A 27,818-nucleotide genomic window follows, 5' to 3' on the forward strand; every position below is an offset into this window, starting at 1 on the left:
AACTTCTGGTAGTCAGATCGAATAAACTGAAAAAAATCAAATGACACAAATTCACAAGAAGTTTGTGAACAACACCATTCTAAATTAATCCAAATCAAATTTCAGCTCCAACTACGGGTCTTGAACTCATTCCGAGATGCGATTGCCCGCGTATAAACGGACACTGGACCGCACGTAAGTATGGAGAGCATAAAGATTAAATCTGCCACAGCTTCTTACATGTATGTATAAATGAAGGGCTTTGTCACACTGCAGCAGATGATACAAATTGCACCTAACTAAAGCAACTCATATGCACAAGTGTAATGAATAAAATGCAGAATGGACTTATAAGATACATTAATCGGGATAGCTATCGTCGTTCGGAAAGAAAGAAAAATGTATGTTAAAAAATTAAGTAGAAAATAATTCCTCCCTTCCTCCTTTTACCAGCGTCTACAGCACGAAGGTCACCTTGGACCAGATAACTCCACTGCATGCAAATTTTCGGTTGAGTCAACGATCCAGTCAGAATTTGGGTGAGGAGCTAACTCCACTTCTTGGCGGAGCACTTCGACCTTTTGCCACTCATCCCATCTTTCTGCCAACCCATCACCTTCAAGCATCCTTACAACTTCCGACATCTTAGGCCGGTCCATTGGGGAGCCTTGTGTGCAGAGCAGTGCAACTTGAATTAGCTGCTCTACCTCAGCCTCTACGTAATTACTCTGGAGATCAGGATCAACCAGCATTTCTAGCTTTTTCTCCTTCAGTAATCCTTTCACCTGGAAAAGCACTCATCTCTGTTAGATGTTGTAGAAATTTCGTACGTCTCTCCTAGCAATGCGGAGAAGCTCCTCAAAGATTGTTGATAATTCCTCAATTAAATCAAAAGAGAAGAGAGGAGTCACACAAGGCATGCGCATGAATGGGGAAAATATATGAAACCAGAAAGCAAATAAAAATTTTGTCATCTGACTCAACATATACCAAATATGACACTGGATTGAACTTAGACGACACAAATATACGGAAACTAGTCAGACTGCAATTCTCAAGACTCTCTTTAAAGTTCATTAAGCATTCCTACCCTACCTTAGGCTGATACTCTCTCAATAGCTCTTACTTCCATTCTAAGATTGGATATCATTATCAAGAAATCAGCTTGTTGGTTTCTACAGGTTTACACAAGGGATAAAAAGCTACAATGCAACTTCACAGCTACAGTCCAAGAGAATGTTCAACTGCGGCAGCAGATCACAGCAACAGCGGCAGAAGCAAATTGATATCAGAAAAATGAGTAATAATGGAACAGATACATACCCAATCAAGCAACATGACATCATCATCATTTGCAAGGCGAGCAAGATCAAAAGCCCTCTGACCAGTAATAAGCTCCAGAAGCATGATACCGTATCCGAAAACATCAGTTTTCTCAGATGACTTCCCGGTAGACAGGTACTCTGGAGCTATATGTCCAATTGTGCCACGTACAGCAGTAGTGACGTGGGTGTCTTTGTAGTCCATCAGTTTAGCCAACCCAAAGTCTCCAACAACAGCCTCAAACTCCTCATCCAGCAGAATGTTCGCAGCTTTCACATCACGATGAATAATCTTCGGATCACAGTGATCATGCAAATAAGAAAGACCCCTTGCAGATCCCAGTGCAATTCGCTTCCGACTTGGCCAATCAAGAGGCGGTTGGTTTGGAGGGCGTTCTAGAATAATGCACAAATAAAGCATGAATATGATGAGGACATAGAATGGGACAATGTGCATTAAGAAAATAATAAGAAAGTGGAAACCAGGGTTAAGAATTTTTTTTTTTTTTTTTTTTTTCAGGTTATAATTAAATAAACAGCACATTGATGTGTCAAAGAAAATTTCCAAAGTAGAGTATCATCCTAAAAGTTTTCTAAAATGCAATGAAGCAATACCTCTTAAACATGAGGCAACACTCCCATTAGCCATGTATGGATAAACAAGTAACCGCTCAGTTGGTGTCATACAGAACCCACGTAACCGAAGAAGATTTCGATGCACAGCCATGCTGATCATCTCTACTTCAGTTTGAAACTGCAACTCCCCACCAGGGGTGCGCTCTTCTTTCAGTCTTTTCACAGCGACTAGCGAACCATCTGCTAGGCGCCCCTTGTAGACCTTACCAAATCCACCTCTCCCCAGAATGTTTTTGTTACTAAAACTATCCGTCGCAACTTGTAATTCTCGTAAAGAAAACCTCTTGAGCTGCCCAAGATGTACTTCAGGATCCTCCTCAGCTGCAAGAGATGAAGTTTAAGTTTTTAAACAAACTATTGAACTGAAAGTGATTCAGATTTCAGTTCAATTACTAACCAGGTACATCAAAGAAAAATTCTTGTGGCTTCCTCCGGCGCCACCATGCAAATGCAATTGCAGGGGCAGCAAATAGTAAAGCAGCACCAGCAGCAACTCCACCAGCTATAGCCCCAGTGGCACTATTACCTCCTGATGTAAGATGAAATAAAGATTAGATGGCAGCTACGCACAATTTTATAAGCCATTAAAAAGGTTACATGCAAACACTTCACCATATTTATAATTTAGAAAGATAGTGCAGTTCATTCAATCTCTGGAAGCCTAGAATGACAAGAACACAAGTAAAATGACGAAATCTAACAACTAAATATGCATTGACCGCCTTTGCAGAGAATGAACGCAATAAAGCCTCCCATAGGTCAGCAATCGCATTCTTAACCAGGGAAAAATATCGAGAAAAAAAAAATAGTACAACAAAAAGAAAACGACAAAAAACTGTCCAAGTAATGTATAAAACTGCAACCACTATAAACAAAACTAGTAACTCCTTGCAAGAGAACTTAACAATAATAACCAAGCTACATGTAGATGTTAAAACTTAAAACATTCTAGTCTAAGACTAGGTAGCGCCTTGGGCGAAGACATGCTATGTCGCTTCTGGAAGAAACATGTTACACGGATCACCTAAACCCCTGAAATCTAATAGTGAACAAAAGGAAAAATTACCTGGTATTGAAATTGGCGGTGGTGGGACAAATGGTGGGGGAGGTGAAAATGGAGGAGATCCTGGGCAGGGGCGACCAGTTACTGGGCCACATAGATTCATGTTGTTAGCAAAACTGCAAATGGGAGAGAACAGTCATTCAGAAATCGTTAACAATAGAGTCAGTAAATGCAAGAAAAGTTTGTACATTAACAAGAAACCTTATGGGAGTGAATAAAGAAAAGGAGCCATTGTCTGGAACTACTCCTGAGAGACGATTATTTGATAGATCCCTGCATTTTGAAATCAACATCAGACCATAGAATCTTGCAACGAACAATACTAAACATGAGATGTGATGTGTGCGAGAGACTGGGATCAGATTGGCACTCACAGTACTTGAAGTGAAGAGATATTAGTCAATGACATGGGAATCGGACCCGCCAAGCTGTTGTTGTTAAGCCGCCTATCCTTGCACAAAGGATTTCAAGAAAATACATGGTAAGATCTACAATCAATCAACGAATATTCCACATTTGAATCAATAATAGACAACAAAATAAATAATTTATGCTAGTCTAACAGAACAGCACAAGCACAACATTTTATATATGTTTGTTTTTTTAGATGAAACGATAACACTTTATTAAAAAAAACAAGAATTACAAAATAGTGGATAAGAAATTCACCATGTTTGTATATGTTTGAACTGAAATGTTTGTACACTTGTTTGTATAATATAATTATGATGATTTTATAACACCACCTGATTTGATATATGTTTGTGTTCGTGAAGGCCCACAAAGATTGAACTTAGGCTCGTTTATACAATCAACATCCCAGGGATTTTCTATGCTCACGGAACCTTAAACCTTTAGTTTGCCTCTTCTACAAATGAAGCTCATGGATTTGTTATTTTATCACTGAATGTACCTTTTCAAATCCAAATTTAGAATCTTAAATGCGAAGCAGCTCATTTCAAAGTATCATGCATATATTATTTTCCTTTCTTCCATTTACCAAGATGAAATAATATGGCAATAAATATTTACAAAATATAATTGTATTTTTCCATGCAAATAAATATTTCTTTCAATCTTTGTTAGGTCATGAGGCTTCAGAATACAAGCCAAACACGCATGACATGGTACTTATGTCTACAATATGGGCATTAAAGAAATAAGGTAAAAGATAAGTATACCCACAGGAATCGTAGTTTTGACAGCTTGCCCAAGGTGTCTGGGATTGGACCTGAAAAACTATTCAAATAAAGATCCAAGCTCACCAAGGTGGTTAGGTTCCCCAGTTCCCTAGGAATTGGTCCACTTATGTTATTACTGTAGAGTTCCCTATCATAAAGGAAAGAAAAAGATTAAGTTTAAAAGATAGTTCAGGAAAACTGTGCAATACCATCAGATGGTTCAGGCAAACAAATGATATGAAAAATCTAGATTGTGGTCTTAAAGCGTGTATGCCAAGAAAAAATAACAATGTTAGATAGTATTAATAAGTTATTTCCAGATAATATGCCAAAAGAACCCAACATTTCCTTCAGGTCTGGGTCTGGGCATACAAAGATGTTATTACAATATGGCTTTCCCCCAAGGATCAGCTGCAACGAACATCCCAAAGAAGGGCAGAAGATAATCCCAAAATCAAATATAAAGTTGTACATAAATAATAGCATGCAAATTTTATCCACTGTAACAACTAAGCTATCACTGAAACTAGTCTAATATCATACAACACAGCTCCTGATAAACAATATTTTTGATCTGGATGAGAAGCAACCAAAAACAAAACACCAGTTAACAAGTTCGCAAACACTGAATGCATGTTAGATGACAAATTTGAGAACATTACGGGACTTAGATACTGTGAACTAAATAAAATTTGACTACCAATAAGGGAAAGATCTCTACATGGAGCCACATCTCATTGGTCAGAAATGATGAGCTACCAGAACTGTGACAAAGAACCTTCAAAGTTTCTGATAGAAGCTTGCTACAAAAGTCTAAATCAATAAATAGATTACAATTTTGGGTTGATCTAAACTGGTCTTAACTTGATTACAAAAGGTTGTATATTTTGCAGTTCATGTCAATATCTGGTTTGGTTTAGCTTTCATCCAGGTATAAAATATACAAGTTCTAGTAGTCATAGAAAAACCTCCTTTAAAATAGACAACACAAGTGCTCATAAGGACAATAAGTGTGATTCTGCAAATGATGAATGCAAGCACATATGTTATCCTGCTAACTGGGCAAGAACAGGCTGATCAAAAAGATTGCACTTGCTTCCCCCACCCATGTCTATACTCTGAAATGATTAGCTATTTACATTATCCTATGCAGTATGCAATCATGAGGCTTGCTTTATATTATCAACAAGCTGTCCTCCATAAGTTTGTCTAACTATCAAGCATCATATGGTTGAATTGATTCAACTGTGAAATAAATAAAAAGTATATTATGACGTGTGTATCTAGGGAATAGTTGCTTCAAAGTGAATTTTCCCTATAGATACATCTATTAAATTAAATTTTGGACCTATCAGAATATATGGATTGTGCTAAAGATTCAAGATTCAAAACAAATTTTTATCCGTTTAGACAAAACTTTAGAAAAAAAAGAAGTAAATAACTCGTAAAAATTTATTCGAAATGCTTTTTTTTTTTCTAGAATTTTCAATATATGTTTGACATCTTCTATGCAAAAATGTTTAATTTTCAATCGTAAGCCTTTTCTACATCCATACGATCTATTAAAGTAGATCGATTTTGCCCATATAATGAAAGCAGATCTAGGTCCATGTCATTTTAAAGATACTTTCGAGATTGAGTAGAATAATTTGCAATAACTTAACTGTACTCATCAACTTGGGAAACCTCATTTTGTTTACCTTTACTTTTATAACAAAATCTAAATGAATACCTATCCCAACACAATGCCACCTTTTTCTTTAAAGTAAGCCCCAACCCATCACCAACCTTCGTAGTCAAGGTTTAAGGGCCTACTACTTACCATTAATACTTCTCAAACTCTCATAACTTTAAGTCCTTCCGTTAAGTAGATACCAGTATATCTAACTGAACTAGAAAAAAATTCAAAGAGCAGGCAAAGTTCTTCACCATCATAGTGCTTGATTTACGTTTATTTGACGTAACTGTATTTGCACATCAAGTTTGCTAACCAATCTGACAACCATGACCCTAATTCAATGTATTAGTATTGCCAGTGAAGTAGCTCAATGAAAGATCTTCCAAATGGAGAGAATATCGTGCCCCCAACAACCTGATAGCCCATGGCCTAGGCTCCACCATGGCGCTAAGCTGATAACTACATTCTTTCATATGCATAACAATCAAATAACTATGAATTAAAGCAAATGGAATGAGTATAACTACAATAAGACAAACAATACTTAGGAAAAGAATGAAAGCAACAGCGCAGAATTAAACTACAAAGTAACTTACAGATACTGTAAATTCTTGAGAAGGCCAAGCTGCGGAACAAGTTGACCAGACAAGGCTGCGTTTCCAAGATCACTGAGATTACAGGTAAAACAAATCATGAAGAGTATTCTTCCGAAAGGGAGTGATGCAAAAGCATGTTCTTTAAAGATGTCAGGAGTGAGAAAACATACACTCTTATGACGCTATTTTCATTGTTGCATGTAACATGAAACCACGTACAAGGGTTCACAAGAGTAGGATCCCAACTTTGCAGGACATTGTTGGGGTCCTCCAAGTTGGTTCTTAGATTATGCAAGGCATCACCTGTTTGTATAAACAAGAAAAGCAATTAGTTGCGCACCACAAGCCATAAACACACTGGAAAGTCATAACCTATCAGACCATAAAGTTTGAATTTTGAAGAGCACGCTATTCTAGAATATCCGGAACGAAATATAAAACCATCATGCAGAAAAAACATATAATCCATAGAGATACAAATTTGTGGAATTTGTGGGACTTGATGTACAAAGCAAAACTCAAGCCTCACAATTGATCACAAGCAGAAACATATGATTGAATTCAGGTTTACATTCATAAAGTTCTGTGGGTACAACACTTCATTAACTACGGAAGGCAACTACTACCCTCAAAGTCTTGTTGACTCATAAGACTTACAAAATAGATAGAGGTTTTACACAGAAATCACACATCAAAAGGCCATAACTGGGAAATCAAATAATGGCACTTAATATCAATTGTAGCAACCGAAACACCAATACAAGCCGTAATTAGTACGATTCTTCAACGCTTTATCACATTAAAGTTCAACTTCCACTTCATTACATTTAATAGTTCTCAAAGCAAATTGAAAGCTTAAGAAAACACTCTAGTATTCAAGATTCATAAATGGCTTTCAAGTCCCAGTACAAGGTATGCGACTAAGTTTAAATGAGCATAACAAATTCTACCACCCCATAAATTTTACAGCAATCTATGTCCAGAAATTCATAATCTCAAGAAAATAAATAAATTTATTAAATTTTTTTGTACTAAAAAGATAACAAATTATAAAGGAAAAAGAATGAGAAAAAGGAAAATCAGCAAAAGTAAAGCTAGCTGAAGAAAGCAAACAAGTACAGACCTTCCATATTAGCAAGCACCATTGTCATCCATAGTGGATGAGCTACCAAGATCAACCAGAGACAAACTGAATTCCCAACCTTTCTCTCCATTTCTCTCACTTGCTTTTTACGAGTCTCAGATCCAAATGGTATCTCACCCCCAAACACACCATCCCAGAAACCCCCCAAACCCACCCCAACTCACTCAGATTACCAAATCCCAGCTCACAAATCTCAACCTAACAACAAACCCACCATTACCCACTTCCCCAAATCACAAAAATCACCCACTCTACCAAGATCAAAACCCTAAGATCTCACCAACAAAAAACAACCAACCAATTAAAAAAAAAATCACAGATTTGCAACCATTCCATTCGCTTTCTCTGCTACCCTTTTCGCGGAACTTCCCCTTTTGCTCGCTCTCCCTCTCCCTCTCCCTCTCCTCTCAGCATTTGTGTGGGATTCTTATTTCTTAATAGTTATCTCTCTCTCTCTCTCTCTTTATTTTTTATTTTTATTTTTATTTTTCTAATTTCGCTTTTTTGAGTGAGGCGTGCGCACACACAGAGAGCGATGAGTGAGAGAGAGTGTGGAGTGAGAGTGCAAAAAGCAGGGAGAGGGAGAGCTGCCCGAACAGTGCTGACCGGTGCCCGGTGGCAGACTCAAAACGGCTTCGCGCTCGTATCGTGGAAAGGGACGTGACCGTGGGCAGGGCAACCCCGTTTCCCATTCAAATCCTGGGCTTGAGTACGTGGGGGCCCACATAATTAGCCACTTCAGATTCGGTCCAACACATAGTTTTATTTGATCATCAAGGAAGTGAAGTGAAGCCAAGCTGTCGTATTACAACACAATTTTATTTGATTACGACATTACTATTATTTTTTTATTTTCCTCTGGATTCTGAGTTGTTGTACACTTTTGTATTGTGTCGCAATATTTATGCACATTGGAATTATTAGGCTCTATCTATCCCTGACAGTGTTTTCCTCTTTGTGGCAACCAGGTCTTGATTTAACCTACCTAGGTAAAAAATGAAAAGGAAGGAAACATGCTAAGATAAAACTAAAAATGGGCTTTGAAAAGTTTATGATAAAGTAGTGTTTGTTAGTAGTCGGATAAATAACTCGGAGCAAAGAGAATTACTTCGAGAGTAAAAAGATTATACTGAGGACGTGTTTACCAACTCGTAATCGGAATGATAACAAGGAATCCAATTTTGATTACGGTTCATTCTTGTGTTTACTGATATTGGGAGGAATCAAGAGTTTGTAGGACCCACGAGAAAAATGGAATTCAATTCCTGGTATTGGAGGAATTGGACTCCTTCCATGTACGAGGTAATTGAATTCCCGGATGGTGAGGGAATCAGGAATACATTTGCTCTTCCTATCATGCCCTCTTATCAATCTGCCCTTCAACGATCTCGACTGCGCCTCCATGAAATCCGATAGGTAAAGAGACCATGTGGGTCGCATATGAGATCTCGTTCACGAACACTGGATCACCATCGTTCAGGAGGCGATGGACCAGACGGCAGAAGCTTCGACACCGCGGACAGAAACCGTGGATGTAGCCCCGGGACGATGACGTTAACGTCGTTATTTCGCGGACGTGCTTCTAGCTCGCTGGCTCATCCTCGTACGACGTTGCTTTGACGATTGCGATCGCGACCTTAGCGATGTCAATGCTTGTCTGGTCTTGATGGCTCTGATTTTTTCTGGGTTTATTCTTGTTGGTGGGAAGATGAACGTGGCTGGGTTTTAGGTTTATATATATATATATATATATATATATATATATATATATATATATGTATGTATGTATGTATATTATAATTTAATTTATACACAATAATTGATATTTAACTCTACTTTAACTAAATAAATAAAAATAACTAATTAAAATGTTTTTAAAAATAAATATAGAATAAAATAAAACAAAAAAATAATAAAAGCATTTTAGTAATTATACTGATTTTTATTCCGATTCAGTTGAACTAGTAAACAACTTATATGAAGTCAGTTGAATTCCTATTCTGATTCCTGAATATTTAAGTAAACAACTTCAACAGAAACCCGATTCTGACTCCTCTTCATTCCAATTCCTCCTCAGTTCAATTTCTCCTCAATCCAATTTCTCTTATTTTGATTACGGTTACATAAACGAGCCATGAAGGATAAGTTTGTTCTATATAAGGTAGCAGAAAGACAAAACACAAGGACGCTCAACTAACAGCACAAAAAGACTTAAAGTCTTGTAGCCTACCTTTTCTAAGTTCCTTTTGTAGTTTAGCACATTTGCAATTGTATTTATGTTTTAAGCTCTAATACATTGCTTGTAGTGTTGATTTCTTTTAAGAAAACTTCATTCCAAAGCACTTCAGCAACTGGCAAATATAGGTGTAAACTTTCCTTATCTCTTGTGCTAAGTATTTCTTCAGGTTATTACTTTATTGTTGGATATTTTATAAGTATTAACATAATTTCCTTTATGTACTTACATTTTCAAGAATCATGAAGAAGAGTGCACTTTGAATGGTTGCTCAAGCATAACCAATGCTTGGAGTGACCCAAAAAAAAAAAGCACAATAAATTTGTATGTCAATTGCAAGGAAGGCACACCATATTTGTTTGTTCTAAGGAATGCTCTAGTGAAGCACACACTGGGGAATACATATTTGAATATGTTGACAAGTGTGTTGAAAATTGGGCCTGAAAATGTAGTTCAAGCAGTGACCGATAATGCTTTAACAATATGGCGATGGGCAACGTGATGAAGAAAAAGAGGCCAAACATATTTTGGACATCATGTGCCACTCACATTTTGAATCTCATGCTTCAAGGGATTGGTAATCTCCCTAAGTTCAAAGGAGTTACTGATAAAGTAAAGACTTTCACTATCTTCATTATGCACATCATAAAACTTTGGCATTGATGAGGAAGCATACGAAGAAAAGAGACATAGTGAGGCCTGGAGTCATTAGATTTGCAACTTTTTTTCTCACAATGCAAAACTTAAATGATAAAAAAAAAGACTTCGAAGATTATGGTTGCTGGTGATGAATGGGAACAATGCAAACATTCCAAGAGTACAAAGGGGAAAACGACATATGCTGTGAGTGCACATTTTTGGAATGGGGTCTCATTTTGCTTTAAAGTGTGTGAACCTTTATTTAAGGTACTTCGAATTTTGGATGGGGATACAAAGTCATCAATGAGGTTATTGTATGGAGAGCTACAAAAAGTAAAGATGGAGATTAAAGAGGCATTCAAGAAAAATGAGGCCAACTATCAACCAATTCTTATTGATGGAAAAAATTAGTGAGCGGCTTGATAGTCCATTAGATTTGGCGGGTTACCTCTTGAACCCTTATTACTTCTTTAAAGATCAAAGCATATGATCCAATGTCATGGATGGGATTTTTGCTTGTGTTGAGAAGTTCTTCCCCGATAACTATAAGGTCCAAAACCAAGTGATAAATGTTGAGATGAATAAGTATAGAGGAAAAGAAAGTGGATTTGTTAGACATTTGCCTAAGATTGGATGCGTTGAGAATGATGACAACTATAATCCGGATATGAATATTGATTATTAAATTTAGCTTTACTACTTATTTTTCTTTACTAATTGTGTGCTTTTTTTCTTCCTTAGTTGCATGGTGATATAATTATGAAAAATGGTGTAACTAATTTGCAAAAGATGACTATAAAAATTCTCTCATTGATTACAAGCTCATCAAGTTGTGAGAGAAATTTGAGCACACTTTAAGGGATACATACAAAGAAAATGAATAGACTAGATACAATAAGGTTAAATAATTTAGTCTATGTCTAATTCAATGCAAGGATCATGAACAAGAAGAAAAGAGAGAAGGAGACGAATGTGGACATACTACTTGCATGATAACTAGTATGGTGCAAGGGTGGATTGTGGATGGTGGTGATGAAGAACTTGAGTTTGGTTTGGGAATGTATGGAGAGACATCAGAGGTGGGTAGTTCCCTAGAGCCTAGGAGGAGTTCTAGAAATGTTGAAGTAAGAGAACTTCATGAAGAAGATTTTGTATCAAATGAGGACACGAAAGAAGAAGAAAAAGATGATGAAGAAGCTGAATTTGAGTCCAACACGGAGATAGTCTTGGAGGGATATGGACAAGAAGACAGTGATGCCTAGCTTTGCAACTTTGTAAGTATCTTATATTATTATATTTTCTTCTACTTCTATTTTTTCATTTCATCATTCTTTTATTATCTTATCCATACTAGTATAGCTTTTTTTTTTTTTTTTTTTGATGAAATATCAATAGGCACTTATTTGCAATATATACAATAATTTACTTAAATTTGCCTAGGCGCTAGGCCCCAGCTGGTCGCTCCTTGCGTCTTTTAAAATCTGATGTATGACAAAGGAATTTTATAAGTAATTCTCTTCATCTTTCTTTGTTATTGTATTGATTATAACCAACCGATATATAATTGAGATAACATATTGTATGTTATTTATTATTTTCTGTTGTGTATTTAAGTATTCAAATTAAATTTATCTCAATGATATGTTCGAATCCCAACAAACAAACCATGCGAACTTAAATTTGAAAGAAAGCTATAGAGCATCTAATGTTTCCAGCATAGAATATTACTAATGCATGCTCATAAGGAGAAAAATGGGAGAAAGAAAGGATGAACATTGCCAAAAATATAAGCCCCTCCAAAAGCCAGTTGCTTGAAATTTTATTAGCACCTCCAAAAGAGTGCTATTTTTTTTATTAGCACCTATCACCAATATAGGCGTAATGGCAATTCAAAAAGAAACACTTTGTGGAGCTTTAAGAGCAAAAGACCCTTGAATCCATAGCTCTAGCATAACTATTCTGGAATCAGCGAGCATGTCATTCTCAAGTTGCCAAAAATAAGCCTTTACATCACCTCAAGCAATCCTCCTCCATATTCTATTTTTGAACCACCAAAGCCAAATCTCTTAAAACATCAATCTCAAGCTATTACACATCACTAATCAATTAGAAAACGCTTTCCTTGGTATCTCATATTGATGGAAAGAAAGACCTTGAATGAGCTTATAAGTAAGTTGAGTTATTCTCCATATTGACAATTGCTTTTATGATGGAACGTCAACTTTCTTAAATAAAAATGCACGCTTTTCACTCTGCAACCAATCTTTTTACACCGGAAACTATACTAACTTCCCTCTCTTAACTCTTATAGCACTTTCATTTTGAAAACTATATATTAAACTCATCTAAGAAGGGGGTGTTGAAGATCTTGGAGAGAGAAAAATAATGCATCCAAGCTTCCATCCAAGGGTGTCTGAATTTGGTCGAAAAAGGCAAAAATACCATTAGACTTGAAAAAATTGTAGAGGCTCAATTCACCTCGTACCGGGGCTTTCAAGGTTAATTATATACTCAATGTCATGTTGTATATGAGGGCGAGATGAAGTGAATAGGGTTGTCTTCATTGGAGCTTCGTTGGATTTTGGCTGGATTAGCGGGAGTATGCATTCAAGAACTTAACGTTTTCAACGTGGAGAGGGAAAGTGGTGGCAGAAATAGTTGTTGGCTATATATAGTTGTTGGGGCTAGACATATCATTTTATACTCAACCCATTAATCCAACTTGATTCACCCGTTAAAATTAGTATTTAGGTGAATGCTTAACTGATCGGGTTGTTATCTAGTAAACTCGTTAAATAACGAGTCACTTTAGATCAAACCATGAAACATATCAGCACCCATTATTGAGGGTGTCTTGCGTAATTTCAATGAAGGCTTCACAAAAAAAAAAAAAAAAAAAAAAAAAAAAAAAAAAAACCCAACCTCGTTGACTCTTCGTCTCACACTCTTGTTTTGCTCTCTAGTCTCTATCAACTCTTCCTCCACTTCGTTATTTGGCAAAGGTCACTCACCTTTTCAACCTCTCTCTTTTGTGAAGCTCTGTTACTCAATATCTTTCTGTTTCTGGTGCTTTTGAGAGGCAGCTGGCTGTCCTGTTCTCTGTTTTGCCTACTATCAGTATCAATTGAAAGTTTAAAACCTTCGGAGTCTGTGTTTCGTTTCTTTGCAGCTTAGTTTGTTTTCTTGGCAGCTTGGCTTGTTTTCTTTTGTCTTGTATTGGCTTGTTCTTTGATTATTTGAATTCAAATGAAATTGGTAAGTTTTTCAATTAATTGAGTAGTTTTTTAACATTTACTTGCCCATCTGGGTAAATTTTCCAGACGAGATGAATATGTTGTACCTGAACTCAAAAATTGTAGTTGAGATCCTTCGGTCTATACTACTATAGATGGTAGACTGATAGTTACTATGGTTTTGATTAGTGTTGGGTTGTAACTTGATTACAAGGTTTTATCATACAACTATTGCCAATTGTAACTTTTCAGCAGTGGTGGATCCAACATTTCAAGATCGGGGGTTCCAAGATAAAAGTTCAAAAAAAAAAAAAAAAAAATATTAGACTAGTTTGGTTCCATAGCACTATTTTTTATTGAATTTGGTTCATTGAATAATTAAAATTAATCAACCACATCAAGTGGCCAAGTGGTAAGTGCACGGATTTTGGCTCTTTAAATACAGGGAGGTCTCGGGTTCAAGGCTCCAAGCTAGTGAGTCTGCTTGACTGTGGCCATGAGAAAGCTGAAATGCCTCTGTGAGTCTTCTAGGCCCCTAGAAAGGGGTGGATAACCATGGCTTACCACTAGTTGTCCCGCTTTACAAAGATGAAATTTGTTAATGTAACATATATATTACAATTGGGAGTTGAGACTAACAAAAATTAGAAACCTCTTCTTCTTCTTTGTGAGCACTGCTGCATGCACATCTATGGAGGCAACAAACCTCTTCGCTGCACGTGCCCAAATTGTTAGAGGGTCCCGAAGGTTGATTACAAGTGTTTCTTCAGGCTTCCGGAGGATCCCAGGACCTCCCGGGTCCCTATATGGATCCGTCCATGCTTGTAAGACATATCAACTTTGCATTTGGATACTTTTAAATGTGTTGGACCTCCATACTTGAAATCATGATTACACATTACAAAAAGAAATTGTTATTGGGTGTTAACCCGGTGACTCACTAGTTTAACGGGTTGGATTTGGATGACCCATTAGTTTAAGGGATGAGTGTGGGTGACCCGTTAACTTAACAGGTCAAGTGAAACCCGACCAAAACCCAATAAACCCAACCTGTTCATAGGTCTAGTTCGAGCCATTGAGAAAAAGAAAGAGAAAGCTGTACAGCTTTATATAGTTAATTTATATATATATATATATATATATATATATATATATAGTTTTGGAAAATAGATCACGGCTCATGGAACGATCCATATTAGAGCCAATAATAGAAGATCGAATTAATTAAGATCAAACTTTTTATAATCTTCTTAACATTACTCTTTAACAAATGCTTTAATGTTCCTACGTACATCCTCTCAAAGCACTCAATTTGGCCTAACGATAGTCTCTATATTTACCCCTCTAATTTTGCGATCGAGTCTCTCTACCTTTGCATGTGTGCGCGTATTTTATTATTAGCAGCAACTTGTTCCGCGTAGAATATGTCAATTTGTTAAAAACACATTAATTAATAGAGTTATCGTGATCTAATTAGCTGCGATGATAGATTAGAGAAAATATAATATGAGATTAGGTGGTGACAATGAGTTGAATACAATTCATCCGACATTCATATATATATATATATATATATATTCTTTGATAGAGTATGTTGACATAGCTGTTAAGTAGGAGTCGTTACATATGTTAGCCGGATTTGAGTTCCCACTTCCCACTGGTCATACTTTTGCTTTGAATGGATAAAAAAAATGAAGCATCTGCACTAGTAAATTCCAGAGTCTATTGTTTGTGAAGGCCGTTCCCACAGAAAGACCAAACACACAATTTTTTTTTTAATCTTTTATTTATCTATGAGGGCTCTTTATCCATTTATTCTAAGTTATAGTGGGACATGGAACTTAACTCAAGACTTTGAGTTTAAAAATGAATGTTCTTAATCAACTAAATTATAGATTTGTTATTTTTTTTAAGGTATTTGTTTTATTTTAAAAAGACAAAATTTTAAATTACTTTAATTCATATGGAGAGGAAATCGAACATAGAGTGCCACGTGACATGATAGGCATGTTGATTATTTGCCAATAATATTAAGATTTAGTAGTATTCCTCTTTATTTATAAGGAGAAAGTGACTGACACAGCGGAATATATGAGAAAATAGAAAGAAATTCCATCTAGAATCCACTAGCAAGCCCTAGAGTCCACTAGGAAAATAAAGAAAAAAAAAACTCACGTTTATTGAATAATTGTTGAAAGATAACAATTCCAACACCTAAGAGGTTTAAATATTATGCGTCCTAAACATAAATTCAAACTGTAGAAGGACACAACGTTCAAATAGGAAATAACATGAACAGTTAACAAAGCACTGAAAGTATTCCTAAAACTTTACGGGTGCGTTTGTTTGATGTTATTAAGTGCAACTGGCTTGAGTGGGACTACAGTCCCATGTTTGGCGCAGGTTGGGATTAAAGTAAATGAGACTAGCCGAGACTCGCTTAGACTACAGCCTTCACTAACGCATCACTACGAATCCCGTGCTCCAGCATGGGATTGCTAAGACCCCCTATAATCCTGTCTTCTGCATCATCAGCTACTGCGCGCCCCATCTCCCAAATCAACCTCGTCACCAACTCCAACACCTCGCCAACGCCTCGTGCTGGAAATTTTCTTGCCCGTAGATTTCCAATATATTGAGAAAAAACCCAAAAACCCTAGATCCCCAAATCGAAATCTAAAATATGAACAAACAGAAATCGCAGTCCAACACGTCAAGAAGATGTTCAGCTTGAAGAGATTGGGGCATTTGTAATTGAATTGATCACTTCAAAATGATGTTTAGCTGTGCTCTGTCAACATCTATTCCTTGTCTTCTTTATATCCTTATCTGAACCTTGTCTCGAAATTGACCATAGTTATCCTTCAGAACATCTACAAACAAATTACTAACACATCTTGAAGAGATTGGGGCTTTTGCAACTGAATCGCACTAGATGATTGGATTCCATTGAAGAGATTGGAGACGGTGGTTGGGATTTTTGGAAGCGGAGAAAAGAAAAGGTTAATATCAGTGAAGAAGAGCAGAGAATAGCTTTTGTGAATGCAAAGAGATAAAAAAAAAAAATGAAATAAAAAGTTATAAAAGTGAATAAAAAATAGCAAAATATTTAATCTGTCAATTTAGTCCGGCACTGCACTAAACACTTCACTATCTTGCTTAGTCCAAGCCAAGCCATTCCAACTTAGTCCCTAAAGCTCGCCTAGTCCGATATAGTCCGTTGCAACAAACGCACCCTACGTGTTGTATGAGATGGTAAACGAAAGATTTGGCCAAAATTGCCCCTATATCACAAGCAAAGTTGTTTAGTATTGTTTCTCGTGTCATTCTCATTCAAAACGACATATTTTACGCCCAGGACGGTCACTGAGATTTCAGAGGTCCTATGCGAAATTTATCAAAATGGTCCCTCCTTAAGATAATTTTTCAAAAAAAGTAGGACAATGTAATGATGTTAGAAAACAATAACTTAAATCAGTAGGACTGCCTCTTGTAAGTTTACATCAATAGGGCTGAATTGGATTCAACTCTTACAAATTGCGAGTTTAATACTTAATTATTGCTAACGAATTATTTATCACATTGTATCGTATGAAACCTAATTATTTATTGGATAAATTGTTTTGGGTCAATGAGAACCACAGATTAATTGATTGTGAAGGAACTGACAAAGTCCATGCATGAACGATCTATTTAATGGGAGGGGAGGGAAGAAGAAACTAAAGTAAATCATGGAAGAGATCATAAACACAAAACTGGAAAAATCATCGACGATAGTGTCAACACAGGAGGAGATGATGAGCAGTACTACTGATGATGTGGAAGTAGTTGTATTCGATGCTTATTACAAGCCCAAGCCTCGTAGTTCATTCCTTGAAACAACAATAAGAGCTCTTTTCAAGTGTTTCGGTGCGGAGAGGATAGAACAAGTTGCAGAGTGCCCAGGTAAAACTACAGAAACTCCCGTTGCAGATACGCCAGTTTCCAATGATCCACCCGTAAATCCAGAAGCTGCTCCTACTCCTCCTGTTGAAACAGACCCGGTGAGTTCGGTACGGTTCTCTCTCTTTCTCTCTCTCTCTCTCTCTCTCTCTCTCTCTCTCTCTCTCTCTCTCTCTCTCTCTCTCTCTCTCTGTGCTGTTGAAATAATGTCCTAATTAATTAATTATGTATTACACAGGAAGTTCCTATCCTTAAAAGTAGGCCAGGCCTATCTGACGGGTCTGGTGGTAAGATTAACTAGAGTCCCAAGGGCCTAACTCAAATGGATTGATGAGCTGCAGCCTGCTACATGCAAATTAATTGTCCGCGCACGTATTGTAATACTGGAGAAATTATGTAGACAGCAGACACTGTTTATCTGTATTTCTATCAATTATAAATTTTCTTTCTGCATTTGGTTTGTTGGATTATGTAGTCCTTTTCCTGTACTCCGACAAGAAGTGCATTAATAAGTTTGTACGTACAAGGCATGATCATGCGATGCAGTGCATATGTAAAGTAATGTGTTGATTTGTTTAGTTACAGAATAAAAGAATTCAAGGGAGGTTTGAGATTAAATTATCATTTTTTCATTTTAAATACTAATTAAGGGTATCAATCAATTAGTATTTTGGATTAGATACCCATTTAATGACATGTCGCACAAGAAACTAATATAACTAAATCCCAATGTTAGTTATTTCGTTATCTTGTCACCCATACAATGGCAAAAATATCCTCATTTAGTTTTTAGTTTGCAAATCCTCAAATTTGTATGTTGCCAATTTTCATTCATATTTATATATTCAAGAATTTGGATAAGAGCAGAAAAAGAGGGTGTTAGGTAGTTAACATCCGGCAATCCGTTTCAATGTCACCCTATAATTTATATATTCGAATGTATAACTCCAATGCAAAGTCATAAATATTTAATAAACCTCCAAACCCGAAAAGTTGTAAAATTTTCGTATGTGCACAACATAATGTTCAATTTTAAAAAATATTTGTTTTTATTACATGCGAGGAAAACATATACATATCATGTTGAAAATTAACTGGCCACCCCCCCCCCCCCCCCAAAACAAAAAAAAGAAAAAAAAAACATGTATGTATACTACCCCTTATTGTGGAATTGAAAATAAAAATGAAGTTTTAACGAAATGTCCACGGTACTATTCACTTTAACAAAAAACCACATTTTTACACTAAAAAGTTAAACCTAGTACTATTCATTTTATCCTTTATTTTGTCCTTATCGTTAAAACTCAAAGTTTTCAAGTCATTTTCATTAGTTTTCCTAAATAAAAATGGTTACAAAAGGTATAGAAATGTTATGCTTTAGCAATACTCAATAAATGTTATGCTTTAGCAATACTCAATATTACACACTTGCGGCCACATAAATAACCTCTATGTAGTCCTAAAAAATTATGGCGCCTCTTTTTTCCAACGCTACATCTTGACATGCTCTCTAGTAGGATAACTAAATTTGAATTGCTATTAACATTACGACTATACACAAGTTTTATTCTATAAATGATATTGATCGACTATTAACGATAACTTTACTTTTTGGACCATATATAATAAATCTCACAAATTAGTCTAGCGCGTAGAACTGATGCTTTGGCTTACACCCAAGTACTTCTTTTAGTACATAAAACGATATTAAAAAATACTTTGATTAATTTAGAGGATGGGAACTTGCATGTAAGAGACTAAGAGAGCTTGCTCTCACCAACTAACCTAAACCACATATTATATATTATATAAATGCATAATAATAGTGGAAAACATGGACATTTAATCACAGAGTTCAAACTGCAAGCCAAACGAAATTAGTGAAGACATGACAAATATATAACAATGTCTCTCTAGAGGCTAACTGTCAAATTTGAATTGAAGATTTTCTGTGATTGGAGATCAATATCCAAAAATAGTGCTGCACAACGCTTCTCTACTTAATGAACCGTAGTCGGTGCTAAAGGCCTCGTTCTCCAGTATTGGTTTTATATATCTCAATTCCAGTCAATGCATGCTCGAGAACCGGTCCCCTCTTTTCTCATGTTTATATATTCAAACCTTCGTTGAAGTTTGATCCTCAATAATCCTTTGCGCAGAAGACAAAACGAGAAAGTCGCCAGTTAATGTCATTCTTCTCCGGTCGACTTATTCCGAAAAAAAATAATTTATTATGTATAAACTATGTACCCACATGCATTTTTATATCCGAAAAAGAATACGCTGATTAATTTGGATTCGCACTGCCATTGGTCGTATACTTTGTTCTTCCAGAGGAATGAAGTCCAATCAACATTACCCCACATGCATCATGCATGCATACACTTACCAATATATATGACCAGAAACCACAATTTTATAGCAAAATCATAAAACCAATCATCTGGTGCCAATGGTATACAACATTTAATAGGATATTGTACCCAACTACTTCTGCAAGGTTTGTATGTATGTATTTGGCCTTTTGCTCTATGTGCTGGTTGGTTCATAGTATTTGACACTTGCAAAAACTGAAGTCATGCTACCCTTTTATCGTTGTATAAGAAAGTAAAAAAGAGAAAGGGAGACGAATCACAAGTATATGTTTAACGAGATATTGGGGAGCAGGGAAGAAGAAAATGGAAGAGTACTCATCATCAACAAAAAAATCAAGAGAGAAGATACTGGATGTTTACAATAAGAAACCATGCTGCAATTTCTTTGAAGCAGTGAGGGAACTTTTCAAATTTGGGTGTTGAGGCTTCTTCTTCACCTGCAGAAACCTCAGTGATTAATTTCTCCCTCTCTTCTCTCTCTCTCTCTCTCTCTCTCTCTCTCTCTCTCTCTCTCTGTGGGCAATTTTCTCATGCTGTTGTATACTTGCATGCAGCGCGTAATCGTATGTGCGGACAACCCGCCTTTAAGCACAGGGAGTGGTGGTCATATTAACTGAGCCTGCATGCATATGCTACGGACAATCTACTATATCTATAGTGGAATACTTAATTAAGCCAAAGTTTTCAATCAGTTTGTTAAAGTTTTATCTTTTTACATTAGTGAGGAGTATTAAACCCCTTTTAAAGCAATGTTAGAGAACCCACACTGTATCATGTCTCAAACATTTTCTTTTCATATAAAATAATGTCAGTCATGTCACCAATTTAATCTTTCTATTATTTAAATAAATTAAAATTCTATTTGTGAGAAATATTTATATCAAAATACAAAATAATACAAACTAAAAAAATTCAAAAATTCCCTTCTCCATGCACTTGCATGTGAACAGTTGGCTAGTTACTACGTACTTTGATTAAATAGAAGAGCTTGGCTCCTTAATTTTGAGGAGTTCCTCTTCAAAATATTTATTAATCGGTCATCTACAGAACTTCGTACTTATGATTGAAACTGTTCATATTATAATTTACTATATGTAAAGAACATTTTTGCAATAAATCATTTAAAACTAAGATCGTTTTGTCAATCAATTGTAGCAAATAGATAGACGGTTCATAAAAATTTTACCAAATCTGTCTATATGTTTTTATACAGTTCGATGACTAATTAAACAATCTTAGTTTTGACTGATTCTTTGTAGAGATGATTATAATATAAACTAGTTCAATCATATACAAAAAATTCTATGAATAGACAACAAAATATTTTAAGCAGGAGTTCCTCCACAATCCTTGAGGAGGCAAGTCTTTCCTCTTAATGAATAAATTTAATAGAAAACTAGATTTTAATTCTTAAATAAGATGAAGTTTAGAAAAATGTCGTATACAAGATTAAAAATTGATTTTAGTCCCTAGACTCTATTTAATGCCAGCATATTAAATGTCTCTCTCTTTTTTTATTTATAATTTTATGGTGTTCATAAATTAGATTTTATGAAAATATTATAAATTTTAATTCTCAGTATGGTTAGTATCTTATATAAGAAAATATTTTCATAGAGATTCGGTACACATGTTTTTGCATATTTTCTTATGTGCCACTAATTCATTACAATATATTTAGGTACGAACATTTCGGTTCACTAAGTTAGTATAATATGTTTAGATACGAACATTTCAGTACACTAGTTTCTTATAATATAGTTAGGTACTGACATTTCGGTACACTAGTTTGGTATCATATATTTAGGTATGGAATTTTTTGGTACACTTATGTTTTTATATATTTTCTTATGTGCTACTAATTCACTAAAATATATTAATGTACGGACATTTCGGTACACTAATTTAGTAAAATATATTATAATACGAACGTTTATAGGAAGTAAAATAAATATAATGAATTAAAATGTGATAATAAATAATTTTAATTTTAATGTAATGACATTAAATAAGATATCTATTAAATATTAAAACAAAAATATAATATAAATTTGAATTAAGTAAACATTAGAGGACTAAAATCAATATATAATCTAACACCAGATTTTTATTGAATTTTAATCTTCTTCAAGGATTAAAGTTCAAAAACCTCTAAATTTAACCACATCAAAGTTGACCGAGGTCCAACAACCCAAACGATACATGAAGGACTAGGCCGTCTGTTAACATATATGCTTGAGCCAGATATATGATGGTAAGACTAAACTGGACATTCCATACCAAAAACAGAGTTCATCTTCATGTAAGATGATTCATACATGAGGTCCCTCTACAACGAAAGACTTCCAAGTGCATATGTAGAACAAATCACTATGCTGACTGAAGAGCAGCTCAACAGGTGCCAAAACAGAGAAATCCTGTGTATATTCCGGCTCCATGCTCGGAATCAGTCCCATTATATGTTGTATCGAAGACAAGTACAACCCACTTCTTTTCAATGGCCTATAAACAATTTTAGCTAAATTCTGATGCTTAAAATGTTAAGTTTTCAAATCATTTTTTGGATTATATTAACTTCATTACTTGCTTCCAATTTGGGTGCCTAATGATGTTAGGGTTGTTTAGGTATACAAGGACGACATTAGCGTTGCTTTTTGTTACGATGCTTCAGTAAGCGTCTAACTATACTGACGAGGAAGCTCCTTGAGTACAGACAGAAAGTATCCCGTTCCTCATATAACCGCCCACTGTTCGGTAAACATGAATTGATCAAAGTCTTAATCGATTGTATGTGAGAACATGTATTTTTAAATTTGTGTTATATATGTGTTGGCTCTAAAAACTACCAAGTCTACATAGCGCACAGGCCGAATAGCTAGTGAGCTAACTACATCCTTAAGTTGAATGTGGGGTGTGCCAACTCGTCAACCAAGCTTGGTCGGTGAGTGAATGAACATAGTGGTGGTGTCGAAGGCGTTGTTGACTTCTCGTATTCGAACGATTATGGCCGAGGAAGGAACTCGTCTCGGCATATGGTTCTAGAGCATGAAGACAAGACTGCTAGTGACTGCGATGTTCAAGGATCGTCTGCATCGGGCTCGGCTGCTTCAATTATATTTGTGAAAATATAAGTTTGCCGAAAAGGTATCAAATTGTATGGACACAAATACTCAAAGGAGATGAGCGTATTGACTATAAATGTGGTTCAACCGTCAAACTGCTGAACTTTAAAATGCACCTGTGAATATCCAATCATAAAATGGGTTTGGCTTTCAACGTGCCAAACAACGGAACTTGATAACACCTCAACTCGTCGAGAGGCTAATGAGATGATCTCTTCCAACAAGGCAAATGAGAAAAACCCTAGCTGAAAGCACCCTAGTGTGCCACACAAAATATTTCCAAGAGAGTGATATTGCTAGCACAATCGAATCTTTTACTCCATCATCCGTCGTTGGTGTAGTAGTGTGGATAATCCTAGAGTCATAACACTTGAGCAGCTTCATGTGATCTTTATGCGATCGACCATGTAAAAGAAGAACCAAAGCACATAGATGATCCTACAAAAACGGCACACGCATGGCTAAGGAATCTTATAAGTAATTCTCTTCGTCATCTTTTTTTAGGGAATTGTTATTGGCACTCTAAAAATCTCATTTTGCACTTCACACTATCTATAATTAGAAAGAAAAATACACTTGTGAGGAGTGTATAATGAGATTTTTAGAGTACTAATAATAATTTCCCCTTTTTTATTGCTTTATCAATTACAATCAACTTATATATAATTAAGATAACATATTGTATGTTATTTATTATTTTCCATTGCGTATTTAATTATTCAAATTAATTTATCCCAATGATATTCCCCAAACCCAACAAACAAGCCATGCGATAAATTCAAAAGAAAGCCATTGAGCATTTAATGTTTCCTGCATAAAAATATTACCCATGCCTGCTTATAAGGAGAAAAATGGGAGAAGGAAAGGATGAACGTTGCCAAAGAAATAAGCCTATCCAAATGCCAGTTGCATGAAATTTTAGGGCAGAGTGCTGTCATTTTGTTAGCACCTATCACCAATATAGGTTTAATGGGAAAAAGTAAGGTGAAAAGCAAAAAGAATGATTTGCTAAATAAGAACAATCCAAGAAGAAACACCTTGTGGAGCTTGAAGAGCAAAAGATCATTGTTGCTCTAGCATAACTATTTTGGAACCAAAGAGCAAGCCATCATCAAGCTCCCAAAAACAAGCCTTACATTACCTCAAGCAATCCTCTGCGGATCTCTTTTTTTGAACCAACAAAGCCAAATCTCTTAAACATCAATCTCAAGCTATTACACATCACTAATCATAGAAAACGCTCTCCTTAAGAGTGGTTCCACCGTGGGCAATAGCCTGATGAACTGGCTCTCAAACAGGGCCAGAAAGCCTAAGCAACTTGGTCCAATGTGTGCTGGCGATGGAGCCCGAGCGGGCCCGAGGGAAAGGCCTAGCAGAAGTTGCCAGCCAGAGAGCCCAAAGGGCATGTGACGCAAGGCTGACGTCTGCGCGACGTCAACCACGTGGTGGACGAGCCTGGACAGAGTCAAAGAGCAGCAACACCCTGATGTGGTGGTGGACGAGCTTGGACAGCTCTTCGCATAGGTAAATCTCGACGCCGGTTAGACCTAGCATTCGTGTCGTGTTTCTCATGCTCGTGTCATTTTCATGTCATACCCGATAGCTTAACGGGTAGTGTCGTGTAATATCCGTTAAAGTAAACGGGTAATATGACCCGACTCGTTATCTGTGACATCCCACATCGCCCAGGGGAGTGATCCTTAAATGTATATTCCAATCCCTACTTAGCGCGAGGCCTTTTGGGAGCTCACTGGCTTCGGGTTCTGTAGGAACTCCGAAGTTAAGCGAGAAGGAGCAATCCCATGATGGGTGACCCACTGGGAAGTTGCTCGTGAGTTCCCAAAAACAAAACCGTGAGGGAATGGTAAGCCCAAAGCGGACAATATCGTGCTACGGTGGTGGAGCGGGCACGGGAAGTGATTCGCCCCGGGCCGAGATGTGACAAATTGGTATCAGAGACAATCCCTGTCCGGAAATGTGCCGACGAGGACGTCGGGCCCCTAAGGGGGGTGGATTGTGACATCCCACATCGCCCAGGGGAGTGATCCTTAAATGTATATTCCAATCCCTACTTAGCGCGAGGCCTTTTGGGAGCTCACTGGCTTCGGGTTTCGTAGGAACTCCGAAGTTAAGCGAGAAGGAAGCTAGAGCAATCCCATGATGGGTGACCCACTGGGAAGTTGCTCGTGAGTTCCCAAAAACAAAACCGTGAGGGAATGGTAAGCCCAAAGCGGACAATATCGTGCTACGGTGGTGGAGCGGGCCCGGGAAGTGATTCGCCCTGGGCCGAGATGTGACATTATCTGTTAAGAAAAATATATTTTAAATAAATAAAAATGAAAATGAAAAACATAATTTCACCCAAAAAAATGTAAAACATAATACTAAATTAGTGATTATTATGCTTTCACATCTTTCAAACTTATACATTAATGATTATGAATTTTGTTTATTTTGAACACCCTTACAAATACTATTCATGAGAATTTGTATGGTTTTAAAATTCAAACGATCATATACCCATCTTTAAAGCGCAGAGGATGCGACTACGACTACGAGCGTTTGCATATTTTTTTCATATTTTTCGCACATGTAAATTAATTATTATAATTTTTCTAATGTGTTTGGTATTTTTAAATTACTTGATATTTTTATTTTTAATGTGTTTTATGATTTTTAATCTCAATTTTTGCCTATAATATACTATACAAAAAATAAAAAAAATTAAACTTAAATTTTAAAATTATATAGAATAATAATTAATAAACAATATATACATATTCATTATATCTATTGTATTTTATAGTAATTTTTTTTAGTAGTTTAAAAAATTAAAATCATCAAAATAACTTTTTTCTTATCTTGTCGAAACAGGTTACTCGCGTGTCACTCTCGTGTAAACCTGCTAAGGACCCATTATTAATGGGTTATTATTGTGTTGACCCGAAACCCGTTATTTTTGTGTCGTTTACATGTCGTGTTAACGGATCGTGTAAGAAATTGCCAGGTCTAACGCTAGCAACGACGACGACTCTTCCCAATGCCTCCTTCTCCCTTTGCAAAATGATGCCCAACTGGAGTCCTCTGCATCCACGACACGTGTCCCGCTCGCCAACACGCCGATCCTCCTACTCGTCTGCTTCCACAAGGCGCTGTAGGCCGAGCTCCTAGATCTCCACCTCGTGACCACCGCTGCCTTGGAGAGTGGATCACGTGACCGTCAAGACCGCGACTTCGTTCTCCTGCTTCTACGGTGGTTGAAGTTCCTCAAGCTTGCGTATAAGTTTCTCAAAAGGCAGTTATTATTTATTAAGGGCAATTACTGTTCAATGGGTGGATTAAATAGTGAATAGCTCTGGGGGGGCCTTAGCAACGGTGAAGTTGCTCTAATGTGTATTATAGACTGTAGAGACAAAAAAAGAAACCTTTTTCAGGCCAGAAGAAACATTTCTCATAATATAACTTCATGCTACTAGCTTTAGAGTTGCCAAAAGCTAGAAGACTCCAACAATGTATCTTCTATTCCCTTTCCTTCAAGAAGCCATCAAGTTGTTGGCCAGTCAAAACCGCCACGTTAGAACCCATAATCCTATGTCAATTAACATTTCACCAACCTATGAAGGCATAAGAGTAAATGCTTTTTACGCTGCAACCAATCTTTTTACACCGGAAACTACTACCTCCGTTCTCTTAACTCTAATGGCACTTTCATTTTGAAAAAGCTATTAAGCTCATTTAAGAAGGGGTTGTTGAAGATCTTGGAGAGAGAGATAATACACCCAACCTTGCATCCAAGGGTGCCCGAAGTTTTGAAAAAGAAAAAAAAAACCATTCGACTTGAAAAAACTGTGGAGGCTCGATTCACCTCGTGCTAGGGCTTTCAGGTGTTGGGTTGTATATGAGGACGAGATGAAGGAAATAGGGGTTTGTCTTCGTTGGAGATTCGTTGGTTTTTGTCCGGGTTAGCCGGAATATGTAGTCAAGAACTTAACAAGAGAGAGAACAGATATGGAGAATTGTAACTATACAATACGACCGTAATCGAAATACATACATTTGGTCTCCTACACTATGGGGGTAGCAGAAGGAGGAGTTGGTTATATGTAGTTGTTGGGGCCGTTGAGAAAAAGAAAGAGAAAACTATGCGGCTATTTATAGTTTTGGAGAATAGATCATGGCGGCTCATGGAATGATCCATATTAGAGCCATTAATCGAAGTTCGACTTAAGTAAGATCAAACTTCTTAAATACATATGACTGGAAAATCATGATTTCACGAGGAACGAAGCTTTTGATTAATGAACTTATTTGATTGGATGTTGATTGTAGTAGCTATAGTGTCATAAGATGGTGACACTTGTCATTAGTTAAGTCTGTTAGAAGAACAAAAGTTAGTTAGAGGGTATTGTAGTAATTGTTGATGTAATAAGAGTCTATATAAAACATTGTGTGTAATACTCTTTTACATGGTGTGAAATATACAAGCTTTACATTTCTCAAATTCTCTCTCTTCCTCTCGCATTTCATCTTCTTCTTCCTTAGTTCATTTGTTCATCTTCATTGTACTGTTATCATGGTAGTAGAGCAGGTTGTCTCACGTGTGAAGCCAAATGACCATATGCGCTCCACGTCACCTCATTGTGTTGTCCACGTGTTAGGCTTGAAAATTCGC

The 27,818-nt window shown here is 36.4% G+C and overlaps 1 protein-coding gene across 1 annotated transcript; it reads right to left on the bottom strand.

The window, feature by feature from the left end:
- Window positions 1–190: 190 nt before the first annotated feature.
- On the bottom strand, window positions 191–8,134 carry LOC137725361 (somatic embryogenesis receptor kinase 2). The gene is made up of 11 exons (XM_068464020.1): window positions 7,579–8,134; window positions 6,626–6,758; window positions 6,456–6,527; window positions 4,186–4,329; window positions 3,375–3,446; window positions 3,202–3,273; window positions 3,004–3,116; window positions 2,335–2,466; window positions 1,917–2,258; window positions 1,303–1,697; window positions 191–764 (listed from the first exon to the last, which is right to left on the bottom strand). Exons 1-11 carry the CDS (start codon window positions 7,667–7,669, stop codon window positions 450–452), a joined length of 1,881 nt encoding a protein of 626 aa, XP_068320121.1. The 5' UTR covers window positions 7,670–8,134; the 3' UTR covers window positions 191–449.
- Between the last annotated feature and the right edge of the window lie 19,684 nt (window positions 8,135–27,818).

Source organism: Pyrus communis, chromosome 2 (genome assembly GCF_963583255.1).
Source record: "Pyrus communis chromosome 2, drPyrComm1.1, whole genome shotgun sequence".
Taxonomy (NCBI): domain Eukaryota; kingdom Viridiplantae; phylum Streptophyta; class Magnoliopsida; order Rosales; family Rosaceae; genus Pyrus; species Pyrus communis.

Coding starts and splice junctions, on each gene's coding strand:
- LOC137725361 (XM_068464020.1), bottom strand. CDS start 7,669: ATGGAGAGAAAGGTTGGGAATTCAGTTTGTCTCTGGTTGATCTTGGTA. Junction 2,259..2,334: donor ATTTTTCTTTGATGTACCTG/GTTAGTAATTGA, acceptor CATCTCTTGCAG/CTGAGGAGGATCCTGAAGTA. Junction 1,698..1,916: donor TGTTGCCTCATGTTTAAGAG/GTATTGCTTCAT, acceptor GCATTATTCTAG/AACGCCCTCCAAACCAACCG.